Source organism: Aedes aegypti, chromosome 2 (genome assembly GCF_002204515.2).
Source record: "Aedes aegypti strain LVP_AGWG chromosome 2, AaegL5.0 Primary Assembly, whole genome shotgun sequence".
Taxonomy (NCBI): Eukaryota; Metazoa; Arthropoda; class Insecta; order Diptera; family Culicidae; genus Aedes; species Aedes aegypti.
In genome coordinates, this window is record NC_035108.1 from 454,777,462 (window position 1) to 454,799,045 (window position 21,584).

Consider the following 21,584-nt stretch of genomic DNA (forward strand, 5'->3'; position numbering starts at 1 on the left):
ATTGATTTGGCCAGAGATTTCATCTGAAATACTTTCAAGAACTAATGCAGGAATCTCTCTAGAAATTCTTCTGAAGATTCCTCTACCAATTCTCCCAGAATTTTCTTCAATAAATCCTTGAGCACTCCAACGATGCTACCTCCAGTTGTTTCCTCAGGGATTACTCCGATTTTTTCCATGGGCCATATTACGTGTTCCTCCAGATTTTTTTCACTAATCCTGCAATCGAATTCTCCAGATTGGAATCTGTAAGGTAATTCCTATAGTTATTCTTGGGAAAATCCAGGTTATATACTTGAGTTATCTAAAACAAAATTCTTAGAGGAATTCCTAGGAAAATTGTAGGATGAATTCCAGGGAAAATAATTAAAAAAATAGGAGATTGGTCCTGACTGGTGTCTTCCTCCAAGCTAGAGGTCTCCGAAGTTCCTATATTCAAGGCACTTAAACACTACCAGCCCAGCAGTGTGATCGATAGTCATTTTCAAAATAATTATTTTAAAAAATAAGTTCTATTACTTGATCTGCAGATATACACATTGTATTTGAACCTATTCTTAAACTTCGTTTAGAAAGATTTCATTACAGTTGGAATGTCACCGTTGAGAATTTAAGCAAAAGATTGCACTCTACTTGTTTATCCAAATCTTCTTGTTTCTCATAAAGTCAATAAAATCCCACATTGAATGTTCTAATATTTTGTTTTAGTAATTTTATTTGAGTTTATTTGCACAAATCTCGCCCATTATTCCGTATCTGTCAAATCACAAAAGTATGTAATATTGCATTGATTCTACACGCTGTGAACTAAACTATCGAAATGCATACATTTTGCCTTATGAAAGGTGGAACGGTTATTGCTATACGAACGCTTTATGTGTCGTTTTAGCATAAACTCACATCAAGACGTCAATAGGCGCGTGGTGTATGCACGGGCCTAACGATCACAAGGTCTTTGGTTCGAATCCAGGTTGCCGCGAAAACATTTTTTGATTTAAAATTTTGGTTTCAAAAGGCAAAGCTATGAATTTCAACACGATTTATTGTGGCGAATTTTCATAAGTGGTTCCTATGTATTTGAATAGTCCATGTGCCTAAGTGTAATTATTCGTAGAATTTTAACTACAAATATGATTGTCGAAATTTGAGGGGGCTCCTGAAATGTGGGGGCCCCTCGCCCTCCCCGTAAATGCGGCCCTGGCCTTTAGAGATTCCTACGTGTCTTCAAGACTTTCTTTACGGATTCCTAAATAAATAGCTTCCAGTTTCTCCTGGAATTATTCCAGTTAATGTTACAGAGATACATTTAAAATTCCTTCAGCGATTCCTTCAGAAATTCTCCTAAAAAATCGTCCAGAAAATCCTACATCGATTCTTCAAAAGGATGCTTAAGGGATACTTCTAGAATTTACATTAACAAAACCGTACAGTATTTCAATACTGTTTGCGTCAGTATTTTTCACATGGGTTGCTACAATAATTTCATCAGCGATCAGGATTTCTTCAAGAATTTTACCAAAAAAAATCTACAGGAATTCTTCCAAATATTCCCAGCAATTTTTCCAATGCTCCCAGAAAGATCTAATAAAGTTTATCCCGGAGTTTATAAAAACATTCAGAGATTTTTCCAGGCAATCGCACTAGAGTTCCTACCACGATTTTTTCAGCGTTAAGAAAAGCTACCCCAAGAATCCTTCTTGGATCTTCTTTTTCTGTCCGCGTTTTGTCCGACGTCATAAATAGGATAGTCTACTTCTAATCTCTAGTTGGTATTCTTATGAAAACATCCATAGTTATTTACTGATAGCTTTTTTGCCATTTTTTTTTGCCATACTGTAACAAGCACAAAATAAGCTATGCCTTGGAAAATCGAGAAAATTTCTAACCCAAAAAGATCCTCGGACAGTGGGATCGAACCCACGACTCTCACCATGCGCTTAACAGTAACGCGTTTATCGCAAAAGCTATTTGGACTTCTATACTCTTCAGATTATACACATTGTTCAGAAGCTATGAATGTTTTAAAAGTCGATTGAAAAATCAACGTACATGTTGCAAAATGTAATTCATGAATAGTAACGATGCACCGAATATTGATAGTCGACCAGGTATTCAGCGCTATTATATTGAAAATTTATTGGCAGCACTTACATTGTTTGCAAAGCCATGCTAAAAGTGTCTGAGTTCGATTCCCGGTCGGTCCAGGATCTTTTCGTAATGGAAATTTACTTGACTTCCCTGGGCATAGAGTATCATCGTACCTACCACACGATATACGAATACGAAAATGGCAACTTTGGCAAAGAAAGCTCTCAGTTAATTACTGTTACTGTTGAACACTAAGCTGAGAAGCAGGCTCTGTCCCAGTGAGGACGTAATTTCAAGAAGAAGAAGAAGATCTTACAATCTAATAAACATCAAGACGATGTTTTAGGACTTGGAAAAAAATCCTCAGCGAATAATTTTAGAATTTCACTAAACACAGAACTAGGCAACTTAGATTTGAGATTTGAGTTGCGCATCGCGATTCATGAAACACACAGAGTTTAAAATACTACTCATCATATGCATGAAATGCACAAACTACGAGTAGCATTTTCAACTTCGTGCGTTTTCAAAAATGAATCCAGACCATAGTGAAGGCCAATTTTGGACTCTTCTTCTTCTTCTTCTTGCCTTCAACGTCCCCACTGAGACAGAGCCGTCTACTCAGCTTAGTGTTTTAAGAGCACTTCCACAGTTATTAACTGAGAGCTTTCTTTGCCTAAATTGCCATTTTTGCATTCGTATATCGTGTGGCAGGTACGATGATACTCTATGCCCAGGGAAGTCAAAGAAATTTCCATTACGAAAAGATCCTGGACCGATCGGGAATTGAACCCAGACACCTTCAGCATGGCTTTGCTTTGTAGCCGCGGACGCTAACCACTCGGCTAAGGAAGGCCTGACAATTTTGGACTCATCCTATCCTATATTATTCAAAAAGAAAAAGATAAACTCCAGATCCAAGTATTGCCCGATGATTTTTGAAGTTTTTCCATTACCAACATTTAGGAATTTACACCACAACCAAATTCTCATCATTCTTTTCTTCTTTATTTCAGGCATGCAAGTGCTGTGCGACGCTAGGGATAAGCTAGATATACCATGGGAGAATCCGACCTCCCAGCTGGCCGCGAACCAGGCGGTGATTTTCCACAGTGGCATACTGATCGCCGAACAGTTCCGCCAATACGTGCCACTAATCGCCATGCTTTGGCAGGACAGAGCCATCCGGAGGGCCTACGATCGGCGGAGAGAGTTTCAAATTGTAAGTATATAGCTGGAAGGACAGTCAGGGACAAAAGTTAGTTATCAAATGCTGTTTTTCGATACAAAATGCCTCAATTTGTGCATCTTAGCTACTGGTAGCTGCATTTGGATGAAAATTTGAATGACGAATTAAAAATAACCTGATTTTTTTATAAGTAAATGAAAACTGAATTTTGTACTAAACCATTTTCCATTTAGAGTTTGTATCCTTTGACAGATACGCGTATTTCGACATCAACTGTAAAGCCGTCTTCAATGACGTGTACTAGACTCGACTTCGTTTTTGATTTAATTAAAAAAAACATCCTAACATACTCTTACTTAAATACTTACTTAATTGTAGTTCGTCATTCATTTTTCAGTCAATTCGAACTTCCCAAACATGGGTACTTTGTATGCTAAAACAGCATTTGTTTACTAACTTTTGTCACTGACTATTTATCGGGTTATCGTGTTTTGACAAACAATAGCCAAGCAGTTTTTGAAATACGCAACTTCCTTACTGGCCAGCTGCCAACTTCCCCAATAAAATTCCATTAAATATGATAGCTCACATAGTAGTAGGTAGACCTCCCGCATCCCCAGTAGTTGCAGCTAAATCCTATGAAATTAATTACTCGCTGGTTTGTAAATAACGATAATCGGACAGCTCCGATTGCTTTGAAGTGCTTTGGTTTAGAAAGGCTAAATTGAATTCTAGCAGCACAAATTCGAAACCCGTGCTGCTGCGTTCGGTCGCGGGGGAGTGTTGCAGCTCGCTGCCCTTCCACTGCTGCAGTGGGAAATCAGTGTTGATCGAAGCTGATGACTTCCAACTGCGACGCAAAACTGTAACCAACTCAGTAATGATATTTAATACCGCCCCGTTCGCTGGCGGTGATGCCTTTGTGCGGGTCTTGTGTTCGTTATAGTTATAGTGGGTATTTGGAGCGCGGTTTCCCGCCGCTCTGTGATTATTTTCACAATCTTGCCACCCGAGAGCTAGGCAAACAAGAAATTAATTACTCTAATTTCAAAGGTTACATTTCCGGCAATTCGTTGATCTCACCGAAACCTGAGATCTGGTTTGACGAATTCCATGTCAAATCGGTCAGTCGCGGAAATTCGACCATCTTTGATTGAGACTGAAATTAACGCATGTTTTCGGTATGCTACAATACGTGTTTTACAAGATAATGCGACCATTTTGGCTTACGGGTAATTTAAAAAAGGGCGTATCAGTTTTATATGCAACTATAATTATGAAAATTCTTGCTATGAAACTATTGATTTTACTGAAAAACTTAGCAATAGAAAAAATGCAAAACATTTTAAACAGGATTTAAAATTCTTTGCAATATATTGCATCGCATTTTTCTCGAATCCTCCCGATTGTTAGATACGCCGATTTGAAATATTATGCTTGAATTAACTGAACTTCGCGTAACGTCCAATCCGTAAAAACCGATCATTGCAGATATGCCGTGAGACTTATTTCATAGGATTGCCCGACAGATTTCTGATAATTTCGACTCAATCTGGATCATTTTTATCATTTGATCTTTGAAGTTCCATATTTGAATATTCACGGTTTGTTATATGCCCTGCAATTGGATATCCGCCCTTGACCTACAATTCATCAATTCCCGTCTGACAGAAGTGGGGTTCTCACGCCCATATCGGGAGAAAATGGTGCAATTGTTTTCTTTTCCAGTAAACCAGACAACGCGCCCGGCTTTGCCCTGACTTGACTCTTGGCTGGCAGTTCCCAAAACAAACAGCAAATATTTACACTCGTGGATTGTTCGCCGTCAACTCGAGAGTGCTCACACACAACCAGGCGGCGGCGGCGGCCAATAGCATCAGGTTGTAAAAAGTATCAATAAATAAAATAAAAGTAAACACATTTAATCGGCTGGATTTGCTCTGCTACTGCTGCTGCTGCATAATGGCAATACCCACTACAAGCGTCGTGGTTCAATCGAACAGGAATCCGTACTCGTTCAGAATGCAATTCGCTGTGATCAGCGGTAGGAAAAGTGCTCCACGCTTCGATCAGACTGGCACTTCAATTGCACTAATTAAAACGGCAATATTGAACGATTACCCTTGCATTTGGATTGCGATGTGGCGGATTATTGTCAGGGTATTTGCTTGGGCCATTTTAGATACCAATCGCGGGGATTAAAACGAAATGGTACCGGATTGCGTTGTAATTCTTGTTTGTTATCTCTGGGGGTATTGTGAAAGGAGTTGAAGCATTGTCCAATATGACGAGAATCGTTGTGTAACTTTATACGTGTAATGCCCTATAAAATGTATTGCTTCGATTATGAGTCGAACTAATTTTTTAAACATTCATTCGGTGATAATTTTTGCTGACCTTCCTTTTGAGACTAATTTGTATTGTTGTTCGACTGTATTTAATGTATACATTGCTTGCTTCAATTAAATACATGTAATGCGCATCGTACCTTCGTGCTGTGCGTACACGAATTCTCTCTGCTCTTGATTTTTTTTTAAACTACCTTAAGCGATATAACAGTACTTTCCAGTGCTATTAAAACAGTACTTTTCAGTACTATTTTTTCTACTATTGATCCCTTTACGATCCTTGTATGGACCCGTGCCTTCGATTTTTAGTTGGACCCGTTGGCGAAAACTAGCGATAGTAATCCTTCTTGGACACCGTCTTGGGAAAAAACCTCTTAGGAGGTCACGTCTGCTTTCGTTTTTTTTTTCACTAAACATGGTTGCAACTACAAATTAAGGGAAGCACCCTTCCAATCCCTGAATTCACAACTTCCTTCCAAAAAAGTAGTATTTAAAACTGTCACTAAACGTGGGAAGAAAAGACGTTTCTCCGGAATGCGAACACATTTTTTAACTTATGACGACAAAACTGAACGTTTGTTCAAAGTCGTCTTGAAAGGTCTCTCAAATGACCATAAGTCACCTGAAGAGATCAAAAATGGAATAAATGATTTACTTGGATTTTCCACAGTCCAAGTAATCATTATGAAAAAGAGAACCCAATCTGGCATTGTTCGGAAAGGGCTTTCTAAAGAATATTATTTAGTTCACTTTAACAAAACAGAACTAAATAATATTAAAGCTTTAGAAAAAGCAAAACTTATGTTCGATGTCCGTGTGACATGGGAACATTTCCAGAAACCTGGAGGAAATTACCAGAACCCCACACAGTGCCGTCGGTGCCAAAAGTGGGGTCATGGTACAAAAAATTGCCGCATGAATGCCAAATGCATGATTTGCGGAGGTTCTTCTCACGCCAAGGACGTCTGTCCAGTGAAGGAAGATACCACCAAGTTTATATGCTCAAATTGCGGGAACAATCATAAGTCCAATGTTTGGGATTGTCCTTCGCGAAGGAGAGTTATTGAGGCGCCAGGCAGATGAAAGATAATATCCGTTACGATAACGGTCGTTTCCGGAATTTGCCTGGTAGAGTATCGAACAATACTCATTTTTCAGTTGACGATCGCTTGATTAGGAATCATACCCATCAGGAAGATCATCTTCTTCTTCTTCTTGGTATTACGTCCTCACTGGGACAGAGCCTGCTTCTCAGCGTAGTGTTCTTATGAGTACTTCCACAGTTGTTAACTGAGAGCTTTCTTTGCCAATGTTGCCATTTTCGCATTCGTATCTCGTGTGGCAGGTACAATGATACTCTATGCCCAGGGAAGTCAAGGAAATTTCCATTACGAAAAGATCCTGGACCGACCGGGATTCGAACCCAGACACCTTCAGCATGGCTTTGCTTTGTAGCCGCAGACTCTAACCACTCGGCTAAGGAAGATCATAGTAATGCTCATTCACAAACAAATTTTAATCCGTCGGGTAGCCGTTCGAATCTTTCAATTTCGAATGTATCTACCCACGGAAAATCCTTTGCCGATATCGTAGCAGGTAATTTGAACTCCTCCCCTATTCGTACTATGAGTACCCATTCTACTTGTTTCAAATCAAATGAAAAAAAAACCCTACCACCACAGGTAACTCCTACTCTGCTTCTTCGTCTACCGAAAATTCCAGATCATCAGATAATGTATCCACTTCAAGTGATATGTCTGCCTCTGATTTTAATTTTCTGACTGAACAATTGAATCTAATGATTGATGCAATGTTCAAAGCCACCACTATGACTGAAGCAGTCCAAGTTGGTGTAAAATTTACTAATCAAATTGTTATTGGATTACGTTTTTCTAATGGATCCAAATAATTTAAATATTTTAAATTGGAATGATGGTTCTTTGAATGGTAAAGAGGACGAGCTGTTTAATTTTCTTACAGTTAATAACGTGCATATAGCAGTTATTACCGAAATGTATTTAAAACCTGGATCTAAACTCAAAAGAGATCCTAACTTTTTTGTTTATCGTAATGATCGACTTGATGGGGAGTTCTTTTTGATCCTTTGACCTTGACGCTTGCTGCTGGGCAGTGCGTCAAGAAAGCCAAGTTTTTTTTTCCTTTTCGGGTCGCGCGCCTATTTTTTTCTGAGTGCTTTTATATAGCCGAGCAAACGAGTGAGGCTGAGAGTGGATTGTGGCTGCACAGTGAAGGATAAAGGATCAATTGGTGAGCTCGTTTCAAAACAGAACACCCCTTTTTACCTTTATTTTTGTAATTAAAAAAAAACTTTGAATGGTTCGACACTACAAGTGTAGACTTGCGAAAGGTTCACTTTATTCAACAAACTTTGGATGGTTCGCCACTGTAAGTGTCGGCATAAGAATAAGAGTGTTCTATGATGTTCCAACCAATCGAGTTTTTTGTTTCTTTTCAAATAAGTAAAATATAATAACACATTTCGTCCTGACAGCTGTAGGAATGTTACATTTAGGTATTTGTTCAACAAACTTTGAATGGTTCGTCACATCAAGTGTCGGCATAATTTTCCACTACATAGAAATTGTTCATATAAAATGAAAATATTATATTTACAAATAAGCATGTATATATCTCACAAATCATTATTTATCATGGTCTAATCGCTTATCAAAGTGAATCCTGTGACCCAACGATCCTTACCATTAACAAACATCCCTCCCAGTAACCTTTGTGGAGATGCAGAGGCAAACACGGTCTCCAAATAGCAAAGGTTACACACTAACATTCCTTCCCCCAATCCCACCTGACTGCAAGGACGTGGCCGGCGCCGTTATTGACCCTGTATAAATAGAGGCACTGAATTATGCACACTGAAGAAGATTATGGCCAATCCCAGCCGAACTTCTAGTTGATTCTTTGTGCATTTTCACTGACTTCGGTCAATCACGGAATAGCAACCATTGATATGTGTAGTCAGTCTAAGCTAAGCTAAGCTAAGCTCTCAAAAATACATTTTTAAACCGATTCTTTTAGCTTTATATGAAAGGTATGGAACCCTACTATGTATTTTTGTGAGTAAGGCCATTCTGGTCACAAGGGCACCTGGAACCTGTTTCAACTGGCACATATCATATTCAGAAGTTCATACGCATGTATGTACGACGGTTCAAATGTCATGGTTTCCATTCCGATAACCAAGAACACCAAGAGAACCAACAATTTGATTTGGCCGGATTTGGTCGGAGTATTCCGGAACCTGTTCCTTCATGCGACAGCTCAAAAGTTATGATTTTGAACCAGATCTAGAAAGTCACCATGCCAACAATCAAACATACTATTCTTCTCATTGTTTCTAGCATTTCGTCTCAACCGTGATAGAGACTGCTTCTCAGCTTAGTATTCTTATGAGAACTTTCACAGTTATTTACTGAGAGCTTCCTTTATTTTTTGACCATTTTTGTGTATGTGTATGTGTATATCGTGTGACAGGTGCGAAGATACTTTATACTCTGGTAAGTCGAAAACATTTCCAATCCAAAAAAATCCTCGACCGGTAGGATTTAAACCCATTTCACTCAGCATAGTCTTGCTGAAAAGTTGCGCGTTAACCGCTACGGTTATTGCCCAAGTAACAATTTCAGTGCTTTTTGATCTTAGATGTTATTTATGGAGGTTTTATTAGAGATGTATTCATTCCTAACAGTTTTAATAAAGCATTGCAAAGTGCCAAACGTTCTTTTTGGTAAAACCCACTTTAAAATGCTTTGTAGATATCTACAAGAGCTCCCGTTAAAACTTATTTGCTGGCCACATTTTTTGATAATAAATTGTATTTCGAAGGAGCTGTGTAGTGTCTATTAAAACCTATACTTAAAACCTCATTTTGCTTGTCTTGTCAAGGCATAAGTAAAACTTCTAAGACTACGCTAAGTCATGTTAAATCCTTCTTAAAACTCAACTATCTGATGCATGTTATTGGAATGCAGTCTGCGTGTGGTTATCAATATCATTATGTTGATAATGATAATCACGTAGTGAATTATGGATTTATCAGAACGCAAACATAGAAATGACAAATATTCCTCTCAAAGAATTAACAGACTACCGCATATTTTCCCCATACTTGCCTGAACTTCCCGTTCTAGTGGGACAACTATGCTGGACACAACAGCTGACCTACACGAAAAAAGGTTTCATTTTTCAGGCACTTATCATTTACCGTTTTCTGCATCAATACAACCGATCAAGCACGACGGGCTTTATTATAACAATTCATTCCAATTACACAGTTAGACACATAACGACACAAATTTAATAAAATGAATCGCATCACAAAATTGAATCTTCCGATTTGTTTACCTTTTTGACAGCATCAGCTTTCCTGAGTGCATTAAGTTTATGTCAAGGCTCCCAAAAAACCAATTCGTCTTAGTGCAGAACAAATATTCTGATTTAGGAATATTTTAGCCAGTGAGGGTTTTGCGCACGGGTTCTTAAGGTCAAAAGCGTTTATGAATGATTATATTGTTCGGAATAATAACCAATTGATCTTAAACCATCCCACACAAGACCAGCAAGATTTAACTGGATGGAATCCATTTTTATTGTCGCCGTTTTGGATTGATAATTACAATATGCGTGGGAAATTTCAATTTATGATTGAGATGAGCATGAAATCATTCTGAAAATGGAATGGAGTAAAATATTGGATAGCCAATAATGATGTCGTAATTGTGGCGCGTTGCTGTAAATCGAAAAATTTTATGCCATTCCACCAGTAAATTTTTATTGGCAGGAATTTCACGCGATCGTAAGGAAATTTTCTGCCACGCAAAAAATGATTATTTTAATTGATTATTATGAGTCGGCAGACATCATGATGGTTTCAATATCAAAAAAAGATTATGGTTTATAAACAAATTATTGGTTGATGTTTGTTCAATCATAAGCTCTTAACATTGGTTTTATTCCGTGTATTAGGATATCGTAAAAGATTTAATACCGCTAGTTGAGCTCAAAAAGGCTATACAATAGCTCTGATGAATGTTTTATAGCATACTACAAGGGTAGATGTATTCATACGATATAAAACTAAGAAGTTTAGAAACGGTTTTAAGGTATAGTCTTAACAACCTCCTGTAGTGTGGGCCTTTTCGGGCTTAACGGAGTTTTTTCAAAGGTTTTTTAAGGTTATTAAGACTAATAAGTTCTAAAATGAGTTTTAACGATATGGTGGTAACAACAGCTTGTAGTAAATGAAAAAACTAAAAATGTTACTTGGGTGGGCCTCCCAAACATAAAATTATCATACTCGAAAAACACGGCCTTTACTGCCAAATTACAAAAAATAGTTATAATATGAGGAATATTTCGACAATGTTTTTTTTTTCTATAAGTCCAACGACATTTCATTGCTGACGAATTATAACTTTTGCCAGCAAAATCAATTTTGATTCCAGTTTAAATGGGGATCTAGGAGTTCCTTCAGGAAAACCTCCAGAAATTCCTTCAAAAATTCCTCTCGAAATATCTCCAGAGACTGCCAGAGATTTCTCCATGAAACCTCCAAGACAATCTCAACTGTAATCCCTACAGCAATTTGTCCATAGATTCCTTCAGAAATAAAAAAAAGTTTATTCGCCATGAGAAAGGGCTCAATGAATACCTTCAGCAATTCCTCCAGGAGAAAGTATCATTAGCGATTCCTTTAGAGATTTAGCAAGCAATGTATATCATTTCAGTTTGGATTCCTTCATAGATTCCTTCAGTCAAATCTTTCCTCTAGAAATTTCTCCATTCTTTGTTTCAGGAATTCTTCCAAAAATACTCCGGAGATTTTTTCTGGAATTTTTCAAGCGTTTCCTTTTGGTATTCTTTCAGAGATTCCTCTAGAAAATTTTCCAGAGACATCTCCTGAAATTACACTAGATCAATCTTTTCAAGGATTACTGAACATACCATGACCCCAATGACTTCAATGAAGAGAGCTAAGGCTTCCAAAGGAGAATGCTTTTTGGCTGAGGGAGTTTCAATTTCTTTCAATGCTTTTTGAAGTACCCCTGCTTGTGATGGAATCTTACTGATATCTTTAACAATTTCAGCAGCTGCGGTATTCCCGGACCCTCTCAAACTCATCTGTGTAGCATATGTTAACTCTTCAAGAGGTACATTTTCACGAAGTTCTTGCGTTTTACGCCGCTTGCTTCGCTCACTCGACTCAGAAAATTCTATGTTCGGTCGTCCAGCATCGGAGCTAACTACCCTTCTTTCAAATGGAAAATGCATAGAACCGTCTAACCAATTAGATTGAATTTGAAGAAAACGTTTTTGGTGATATGCAGCTTGAATCCACCTCTGTTTGAAATCTGCTGTGAATCTTCTAAAATGTTGCTTCGCAATGGGCATATCGTTCTTGGAACATTTGAGTTCTTTTATAAGTTCATCCTCCATAAACTTAAACATCTCATCAAGCTTTCCATTGCATTGGAGCATTAAGGCAAAGACAAATTAAAGACCTCCATGTCCCTTGTAGTTGCCCTAAATTTTATGGCTCATAAGGTAATCTAGAATGCCGTGAAAAGTGTACTGCGATCTGTCAAACTTGGGTACCTTTTGCACTACCGAGGGACCAAATGCAGTACTAGAAGTGGTACCCAATCTGAGCCCGAGTTGGACGGACCTGATTAAGGTGTACATGTACCGCCGTTTGACAGTTTTGTAGTTCTCCACAGAGCCTGTCGATACAACAATACAAATTGAAATGAATTTTCAACCAATGGCAGATTCATATCCTATTTTATTTTGTTTCCATTCATTTGAAACTCATTCATTAACGAATGTTAAAAGAGCAATAAAGTTGAACGTAAGAAATCGTTTATGAATGAAAAGATCATCATATCATAATTTAATTTCAACAATTAAACCAAAACTCCTACTAATACGATTCATCTACACGAAAAAGCTCAGTGTATGATGTCAAGCTCAAATATATTTACATACCTTCTTTATTCATCTCTGAAGCTTTTTTTCTATCTTTATTAATGAGATTTTTAGCCCTGGGCTTAATCACAATAGACTAAAGTTGTCAAAAATGGTTTCCCAGATCACTTCAAACCAAAATCACACACACATACAAGAAGCGTTGTTATATTCATTGAGTTTTTCATTGATTGCGTAAGCCGCGATGAATTCGCTACCAATACGACAATTCGTCCGGTGGGGTGTGCTGCTGTCGTCATGATGATGGTTGACGAGAGCAATGTCAAACTCATTCATGGTTTCAAAACATTCGGAACAAAATATTTATTTTCACCGCTTACTTCACTTATGTATGAAATTGAATGAGATCCAATGGTAGAGAATTCATTTATCTACCCAATGGTATTTTTGGGACAGCGGAGAATGTCCCGAAGCGTGTTTCATTCAAGCGCAAAAATCTCTCAGGCGAAAGTTCCAATGAAACTAACCTCACATATCCAGGTTTTCCAACCTCAAACAAGTGCTCATACCAGCCGGATTTGAATTTTTATGAAAGTAGTGCAATAATACAAAAAAACAATCGTATGTAGAACATAGAGAATGGATATTCCTACCTTTTCCGCCTAACTGTTTCACTGTAAACCGTCTTATATCAGGAAAATAAAACATTTTTCCCCACAGCGGCATGTGATGGATGCGTGAAAAATCAAATCTCTCATCATCTGACTAGTTGCGCTACCAAAGTATAGATGGCTAACAGTATGTTGCGGTTTGCGATTGGAAGCGTATAATGATGACCATCCTTGTTTGACCCTTCACGTAGCTCATGAAGACCCCCTTTTATGTTGTTGTTTTATGATTTTGAGCGCTTTGAATAAAAAAACATAGCTTTCACGTGGAAACATATCGAAGTGTTGTTGTAATGCACGCTAAAAAAAATGCTTACAATTGATAAAAAATGCACTTTTTCAAATCGCTTAAAATTTCAAGTGCGGACAGATGCGGAAGGTTTTAACATGAAATGAAGAGTAAACATATGTAGCTTTTATCCTGCTACAGAAATTTGCCGGATCTTGCCGTATAAAGTAACTTTTTCATCTACAAAGTAGTCTAAAAATGAAAAAAATAACACCTAATTGACTTGCTTCAAAGATCCGGAAAAAATATTTTAGTTTTTATAAAATATGTTCAGAAGTGGCTCCAATAGTCATATAAAAGAAGAGCAGTAAAATATTTTTGCAATTATAAGAGAATAATTTACAAAAGGCGATATTGTCAGACATGTTTCGAAAAGGCACAAAATAGTTCAAAAAGATGTCACATTTTCGAAATTTATCACATTTATTCAACCAATTTTGACGACTTATTATTCATGCCACATGATGAAGGAATCTATCAGGTATGTCAAAAAATATACTCGAATCAAATACTTCAACTTTGTGAATTTGAAATTATGGCCACGAATTTGTTCTAGTTACTCCTCTGTGCGTCTTCAGCACATAGGCTGCACAGACTGAACGATCACTAACATTAGGCAACGGAAAACATGAAACACCCAGTAGCCTAGCGATGAATTTTAAGTTTGACGAAAAGTTTTCATCGACTGGAGCGGGAATCGAACCCACACCCCGTGGCACAATACGCCGCTAACCGCAAGGCCACGAAGCCCACATTTTATTATTATTTGTTTTTTCTGTATGGTGGATTTTTGGAGATTCTTATTCTTGATAACCGCTTGGTTAGGTATACTTGGGTAGATGGATTGCTTGAAGGATGCTGTTATGAATTTATGTCATTTTTTGATAAGCTTCATAGAGGAACAACGATTTACTGTTCTTCCTTCATAAAAGCTCATTTGATATGAGCGGTTTCTCGTCATCGATTTTTTTTTGTTTTCATAACTTCGCCAAAATAAATCTTTTATATTTCAATATGAACAAGGAAACTAGATAAAGTGATTATTTCTCTTACAGAACAAAAACATGTTACTAAAAATAAATCAGTTTTCTGCAATAATACAAACAGAGCAATGATGAAGGAAGAAAAATCGATGAATGCAGATAAGCCCTTATGCAAATTCTATGTTGAAATGTTCTTATGGCGAGATATCGTTTCAGCTACTTCCCTACTTCCTTGAATCAATTGAGAATTTCACTAGATTATGAATTTTCTACGGTTATGGGTTCTGGAAATAACGTATAATTTGTAAGGCCTTCCTAGGAAAGATTGGATTGGCTATTGATCTTTTCTCTTTTGTAGAACTATAGTCAACATTTAGATATTCTCACGACTGAAAATAAATACTGGAATGTTATTTTCACCATGCTAAATACTGTTTTTCACCGGATCCAATAATTTGTAGTGATTACTTACCAACAATTTGAATTGATTTATCTAAAAAAAAAAATCGATGACTTAGTCTAAAAATAATTTGAGCCAGAGTTCTTAGTTGTTTAGTGTTGATCTATTGGATTTTCCAATAAATCTTTAACACATATCTGTCCGAAAATCTTTCGGAATTTAAACCAATAATCTATGGTGTGGGTTCCTTTGAAATAATTCCTAAATAACTAAGAGCAAGCTCTCCAAATTTGAACATTTGGTATGAAAACAAAATAAAAAAGTGGCATATGCTTCGCTTAATTCTGTACTACTCAACATCCTAAAGCAAACAGTTGTGGAATTTACAAAGCTCTCCAGTGATTAGATTTCAACACCTATTGAATCCTCTACTCTATTTAATCTTATATGTAACTGCAATGGTATTGCTAATATTTTCGATTATTTGAAAATCTATATGTAAAAAAATGGAATGATGTTCTAATGTGACCAAAAAGTATAAAGATTTTTGACGACAAAAAATCCTTTGAATTTGAAAACAAATATTTTGAATGTCAAATCGAATATCAGCTCTTCCTGACAAAGGTAAAACTTGGTGGAAAGTTTCAAGTTGAAGGATCTTGAGTACGGTTTGGAAATTTTAGGCATCCGGGAAAAATCCGGGAATTGGAAAACTGATTTTGAATGGACACCCTGCAGCCTTCTAATACCTGATACCTGATAGACCTTAATTATACTTCACCAAGAAAATAAACGTGGTGCATATAAGTCGCACTAAATTAATCTAATGTGAGTGACTTTTGCATTATTTTATGAGCCCATTCAGTAGACGTTTATATTGCACCCACCATCCTAAACGAGCCAGTAAATCTCCTCCATTAGAGGGTATGTTTTACCGCGTGGGAGATTCTTGCAAGTGGGATCAAGAGCTGCTAAGCTGCAAAAATCCATATAACAAACAACCTACCTGATCTGGCGAATGGGTGCAAATAACGAGCTGTGCATTGGTTTGTTCACCGTACACTAATGCGACAACGGCTTAAAACGCTGCAGGCTGTTACAAACGGGCACCTTATTTGAGCATCGATTATGAATGATATTTTGAAGCAGTACTGCTCGCCCAAGCCAGTAAGTGGAAATTATATCTATGTTTTCTCGGAACGCTTAAATGCCACACAGAGACCCCGACGCGCGTTGAGGAATTGATCCGTGAAAACAGTTTAACACCCTAGCAGCAGGATTAATTAAGGGCGCTAACATGCAGATCCAATTACACAACTTCGTCACCGTCAATGAACTGGTTCCTCTACTCGCAGTCTCGATTTATGATTCTGTGGTTTTACTTGATGGCTTGATGGCGACTCCTCAACGTCGGCGTCGTCGCGTAGTTTCATGCAATTTTAATAATCGAAACATTTTTATTTTTTCTCTTTTCTACTTCGCAGAGTGATTCTGTTAGTTATTTCTTAGACGATTTAGACCGGATATCAAGGTTAGACTACGTTCCCACCCATCGTGATATACTGCACTGTCGCAAGGCAACCAAGGGCGTATTTGAATTTACAATTAGAATACAGGTAATAAATATCATCTGTTGTGTGGCGCAATTCCAACTCGTCTAACACCGATTCTTAATTTGAATAATCTTTTGTGCAGAACATTCCGTTCGTGTTTGTCGACGTTGGCGGCCAGCGGACGCAGCGACAAAAGTGGACCAAATGCTTCGACTGTTCGGTGACGTCGATTCTCTTTCTAGTTTCCACATCCGAGTTCGATCAGGTCCTAGCCGAGGACAGGTGAGTATTCTACGGAAAAGATTTGAACGTATCATAATTCTATAACCACTTACAGGAAAACCAATCGGCTGGAGGAGTCCCGGAACATCTTCGATACGATTGTAAATAACACCACGTTCCAGGGCATCTCGATCATCCTGTTTCTGAACAAAACGGACCTGCTAGCGCAGAAGGTCAAGAACCCGGACACGGACATCCGCTGGTACTATCCGCAGTTCACCGGCAACCCGCATTCGATCCTGGACGTGCAGAACTTCATCCTGCAGATGTTCATGAACGTGCGCAAGAATACCAAAACGCCCATCTATCATCACTTCACCAACGCGGTCGACACCCAGAACATCCAGGTCGTGTTCAGCTCGGTCAAGGACACGATCCTGCAGCGGAACCTGTCGGCGCTGATGTTGCAGTAGAACGTGTCTATCGGAACGCTTCATTGCGCTTTACAACGGGTGTGCTTTCTGTTGATTATTATTATTAGCGAGTTAGGTTTCGTCCTGTAGAGAACTCCCCAAAGTATTCGCCACAAGTTTTTTGTTTGTTAATTATTGGTAACCTGCAGAAAGATGTTTCCTAGATGCGGAATGGCGTGTAAGTGCGGTATGGACGCATAAAAGGTGTAATTTATTTCCCCTCGTATATCATTGTTTTTACGTTTTGTTTCCTCTGGAAGAGATTTCAGTTGTTTTTCTTCCGCAAACGAGAAACGCACATGCACAAATAGAATGGAAATTCAGAATTTCCATCACGGTATTCAATAGGCTAAATAGGTTAGCGAATAAAGTACAGTTGAACTAGCAGTAGTAATATTGTTCAGCTCGAAGGTAATGAAATAATATTCGATCGAAGAAAAGTGAAAACGTATAGATCTTAGTATGTAGAACGCATTTGAATAGTAGGAACAATACAGTTTAGAATGTATGCACAGATAAAGCGGAAATTGGGTTGTATGTTACTGAATTGACGACGACTAAGACGATAGCTGACCCTGACCCTGACACGTATGTATGCAAGAGCATAGGTATCGAATCTCCTCTCTTTTCTATGGAACTGCCATATTTAAATTTCATCTTACGCTCGTTTTACAATCGATAGGTATTGCTTTCTGTAAAAATGAAAATCTTGTTTTTAGCCAAATTTATGGTTCATAGTGCCAACTTCTTTCTCCATTTTCCAACTTCAATTTGAAAAAGAAATATGGTCATGCAAAAAAAAAAGCTATTTGATGAGAAGTTTCTAGTTCATCCTTGATTACGTCTGAGTCTTTACTAGTACAGTCAACTCTCCCTTACTCGATATTGAAGGGACCACCGAGTTAGGGAGGTATCGAGTAACAGAACACAAAACCAGTGCAACTGCGATCAAAGGGACCATCGAGTTAGCCTTGAAAACCAACTTTTTCTATGGATCTCTAACTCGATATCGAAATACGAAATATCGAGTAAGGGAGAGTCATTGAAAATTTTCGCACTGTAAAAATCGTGGCACCGTTTGGGCAAATCTAAAGTGACCTACTAATTCTATGCAAACCTTTTGGACTGCGGGACAAATACCTATGCGTAGAAAGGCAGAGTTCATCTGCATAGTTTCCAATAAGCACTTCGAAAGCTATCAGGTGAACGCTTTCTTTACCAAAGTTGCCATTTTTGCATTCATGTAAAACGTGTGGTAATGCATTCTTACTTTATGCCCAAGGAAACTTCAATTGAAGAAGATTCTACTCTAACTTTTAGCAGTGGCGTAGCTAGGGCTTTCGGGGTACAGTGCTGAGTCTGATTCGGAGACCCTTCAAAATAGGAGTGCGATTTCTCAGATACTCCCACAAGACAAATTTCACACAATTTTCGTTGAGCGGAATTGATTGAACTGTGGTGTCGTGCCGAAACTATTGATGCGCCCCTCGACGACTAGTTTCTGACACACACACATTCATGGCATAGCGAAGCAATGTGATGGATTTTACTAAGGTGGCGCAGATGATTCATGCGTGCCACTAGTTCTCTCTTTCATTCTCCCGCTGTTCTTATGCAGCGCAAATAGTGACGTCACTATTTGCGCTGCATAAGAACAGCGGGAGAACAAAAGAGAGAACTAGTGGTACGCATCAATCATCTGCGCCACCTTAGTAAAATCCATCACATTGATAGCGAAGAGCCAGTTCATTCGAAATTGTTGCTACTGCGAAGAAGACAAAATAAAGTTCTCGGTTTACTATTAGTAATTAATATCACGTTTTATTCGTTTTATTCCGTCCGACGAATGTAGTGTCCACATTGGTGACCCGCGACGCTGAAAACAAAACGTAAACGACCGTAGGAAACAATTAGTGCAATGAAAAAGCTGATTTTCTTGTTCTCGAACATTGGACGCCATCTTGAACGAAATGTCGTTCGGAAATCAGAATCAGCAAAACAATGCTGTTACCGCGGCGGTGGCAGTGAAGCTTCCAGACTTCTGGAAGGGCGACCCTACGATGTGGTTCGCCCAAGCGGAAGCCCAGTTTGCGCTTGCTGGGGTAGTACAAGACGAAACGAAGTACTACCACATTATCAGTAAAATGGATCAATCCATAATTTCACATGTGTCCGATCAGTTGGCACAAATGGCTGATAAGATGGTTGAAATATCATCTCCATCCGTCGCATCCACTTCTACTGTGTCTGGATTCGGCCTTAAGGAGCAGATAGTAGCGCTTACAGCCGAAGTACGTCGGCTAAAAACATCCGGCGCCAGGAGCCGATCGTCATCTAGAGTCCGACAAGGTACAGCTCCAGCAGAAACAATCTGCTGGTATCATCGGAAGTACGGACGGCCGTGAGCCATGTGCCTACAATGTCCCAAAAAACTAAGCAGCAGTTCACCTGAAACGGCGAAGGTGGACGGAATCTGTGAAAGTCGCCGTCTTTTGCTTTATGATCGTTCAACTTCCTGTCGATATCTGATCGACACAGGGTCGGATGTGTCGATCGTGCCGGCTTCAAAGAAAGACCGGAACAAGGGACCCTCATCATTCCGCTTACACGCTGCAAACGGAACCGTCATTAAAACATATGATTCCCGTTATATCACCATGGATCTTGGTCTCCGCCGGCAGTTTCCCTGGAATTTTGTTGTTGCTGATGTCGGTGTGCCAATCATTGGAGCGGATTTCCTCGCGTTCTACGGCCTGCTCGTGGATCTCAAAAATAAACGTCTAATCGATGCGAAGACCAACTTGAAATCATTGGGTGGTCTATCGGCGGCTGAAATTCACACCGTGACGACAGTGGATTCGAATCATCCGTTCAGGGATTTGTTGTTGGAATACCGCGAGATAACGCTCCCGTCCACTATGCGATCTGCTGTAAAGGAAAGAGATGTGAAACATCACACCACAATAGATCAACTTAATGGTCGCAGTGGTATCATGTCCCCACAGAGGAAAAAAAAAACCAAGGGGGGCCAGTCGCATCCAAAGCTCGTAGACTGGCTCCAGACAAGCTTGAAGCCGCGAAAAAAGAATTCCAGCTCATGTCCGACTTAGGTATCTGTCGTCCATCTGCTAGCGCTTGGGCAAGTCCGTTACACTGCGTACCGAAAAAGAACGGACAATGGCGTTTTGTGGGTGATTACCGTGCCCTCAATAAGGTAACAATCCCGGATCGATACCATGTCCCACATATACACGATTTACTAAATGCATTTCAGGGTAAGAGCATGTAGATATACAATAGATCTCGAGAGAGCATATCATCAAATTCCGATTCAGGAAGAGGACATTCCCAAGACCGCTGTGATCACCCCGTTTGGACTCTTTGAGTTCCTTACTATGCAAAATGGATTATGTAACGCTAGTCAGACGTTTCAGCGATACATGCATCGCATATTCGGCGATATTGAATTCGTAGTAGTTTTTATCGACGACATATGTATCGCATCTTCAAACCCAACAGAACATCGAGAGCACGTCGAAATAGTATTCCAACACCTTAAAGAGAATGGACTCGTCATAAACCTAGCAAAATGTAAGTTCGCTCAACGCCAGGTTGAGTTTTTGGGATACCTAATTGATAAGGACGGAATTCTACCACTTCCAGATCGAGTACAAGCGGTGCGCCAGTACGAGCTTCCAACGACCGTGAAACAACTTCGGCGGTTTTTGGCATTGGTCAACGTCTACAAACGCTTCATCCCACAAGCAACTGACCAACAAGCCGAGCTACGTGCATTGATGGTAAAAAAGTTATTGTGGACCGAAGAAGGAAAACACGCATTCGAACTTTGTAAAACGTCAATAGCAGAAGCTGCGTTGCTGAGTTATCCAGATCCGGAAAAGCCAATAGGGTTGATGATAGATGCATCGAATACTGCAGCAGGTGCAGTGTTACAGCATTTCGTTGATGGAGGATGGAAACCCCTTGGATTCTACTCCGAGAAATTTTCGTCATCACAGCAAAAGTATTCCACTTTCGGCAGAGAGTTGACTGCAATGAAAATGTCCGTGAGATATTTCCGTCATCTGTTGGAAGGCAGAAAATTCACGATCTTCACCGACCACAACCCATTGACGCACGCGATGACTTCGAATTCGCCATCCCGGCTACCACATGAAGATCGACATTTACAGTATATCTCGCAGTTCACTCAAGACATTCGCCATATTAGTGGTAAAGATAATGTTGTAGCAGATACATTGGGTGATATGAATAAAAAACATTGAACTTTACTACTTGTAGCATCTACTCAAAAACAAAATCCACAAAGTTTACTACACTTTTGGTATGAATAAAAAACTTTTCGAACATGTTGTACTTACTACTTTCGAACATGAGCGGTGACTGAAGC

General features: G+C 39.0%; 1 protein-coding gene across 5 annotated transcripts in view; it reads left to right on the forward strand.

The window, feature by feature from the left end:
• Positions 1-17,700, forward strand: part of LOC5570853 (guanine nucleotide-binding protein subunit alpha homolog) — a 54,893-nt gene extending 37,193 nt beyond the window's left edge. For all 5 annotated transcript variants that reach the window (XM_001653319.2, XM_021848079.1, XM_021848080.1 and 2 more), the window contains exons 4-7: positions 3,105-3,310; positions 16,410-16,541; positions 16,621-16,760; positions 16,816-17,700. In XM_001653319.2, coding sequence (XP_001653369.1) covers positions 3,105-3,310; positions 16,410-16,541; positions 16,621-16,760; positions 16,816-17,173 — 836 coding nt within the window. In that variant the 3' untranslated portion in view covers positions 17,174-17,700. The remainder of the gene's footprint in view (positions 1-3,104; positions 3,311-16,409; positions 16,542-16,620; positions 16,761-16,815) is intronic.
• Positions 17,701-21,584: the final 3,884 nt, after the last annotated feature.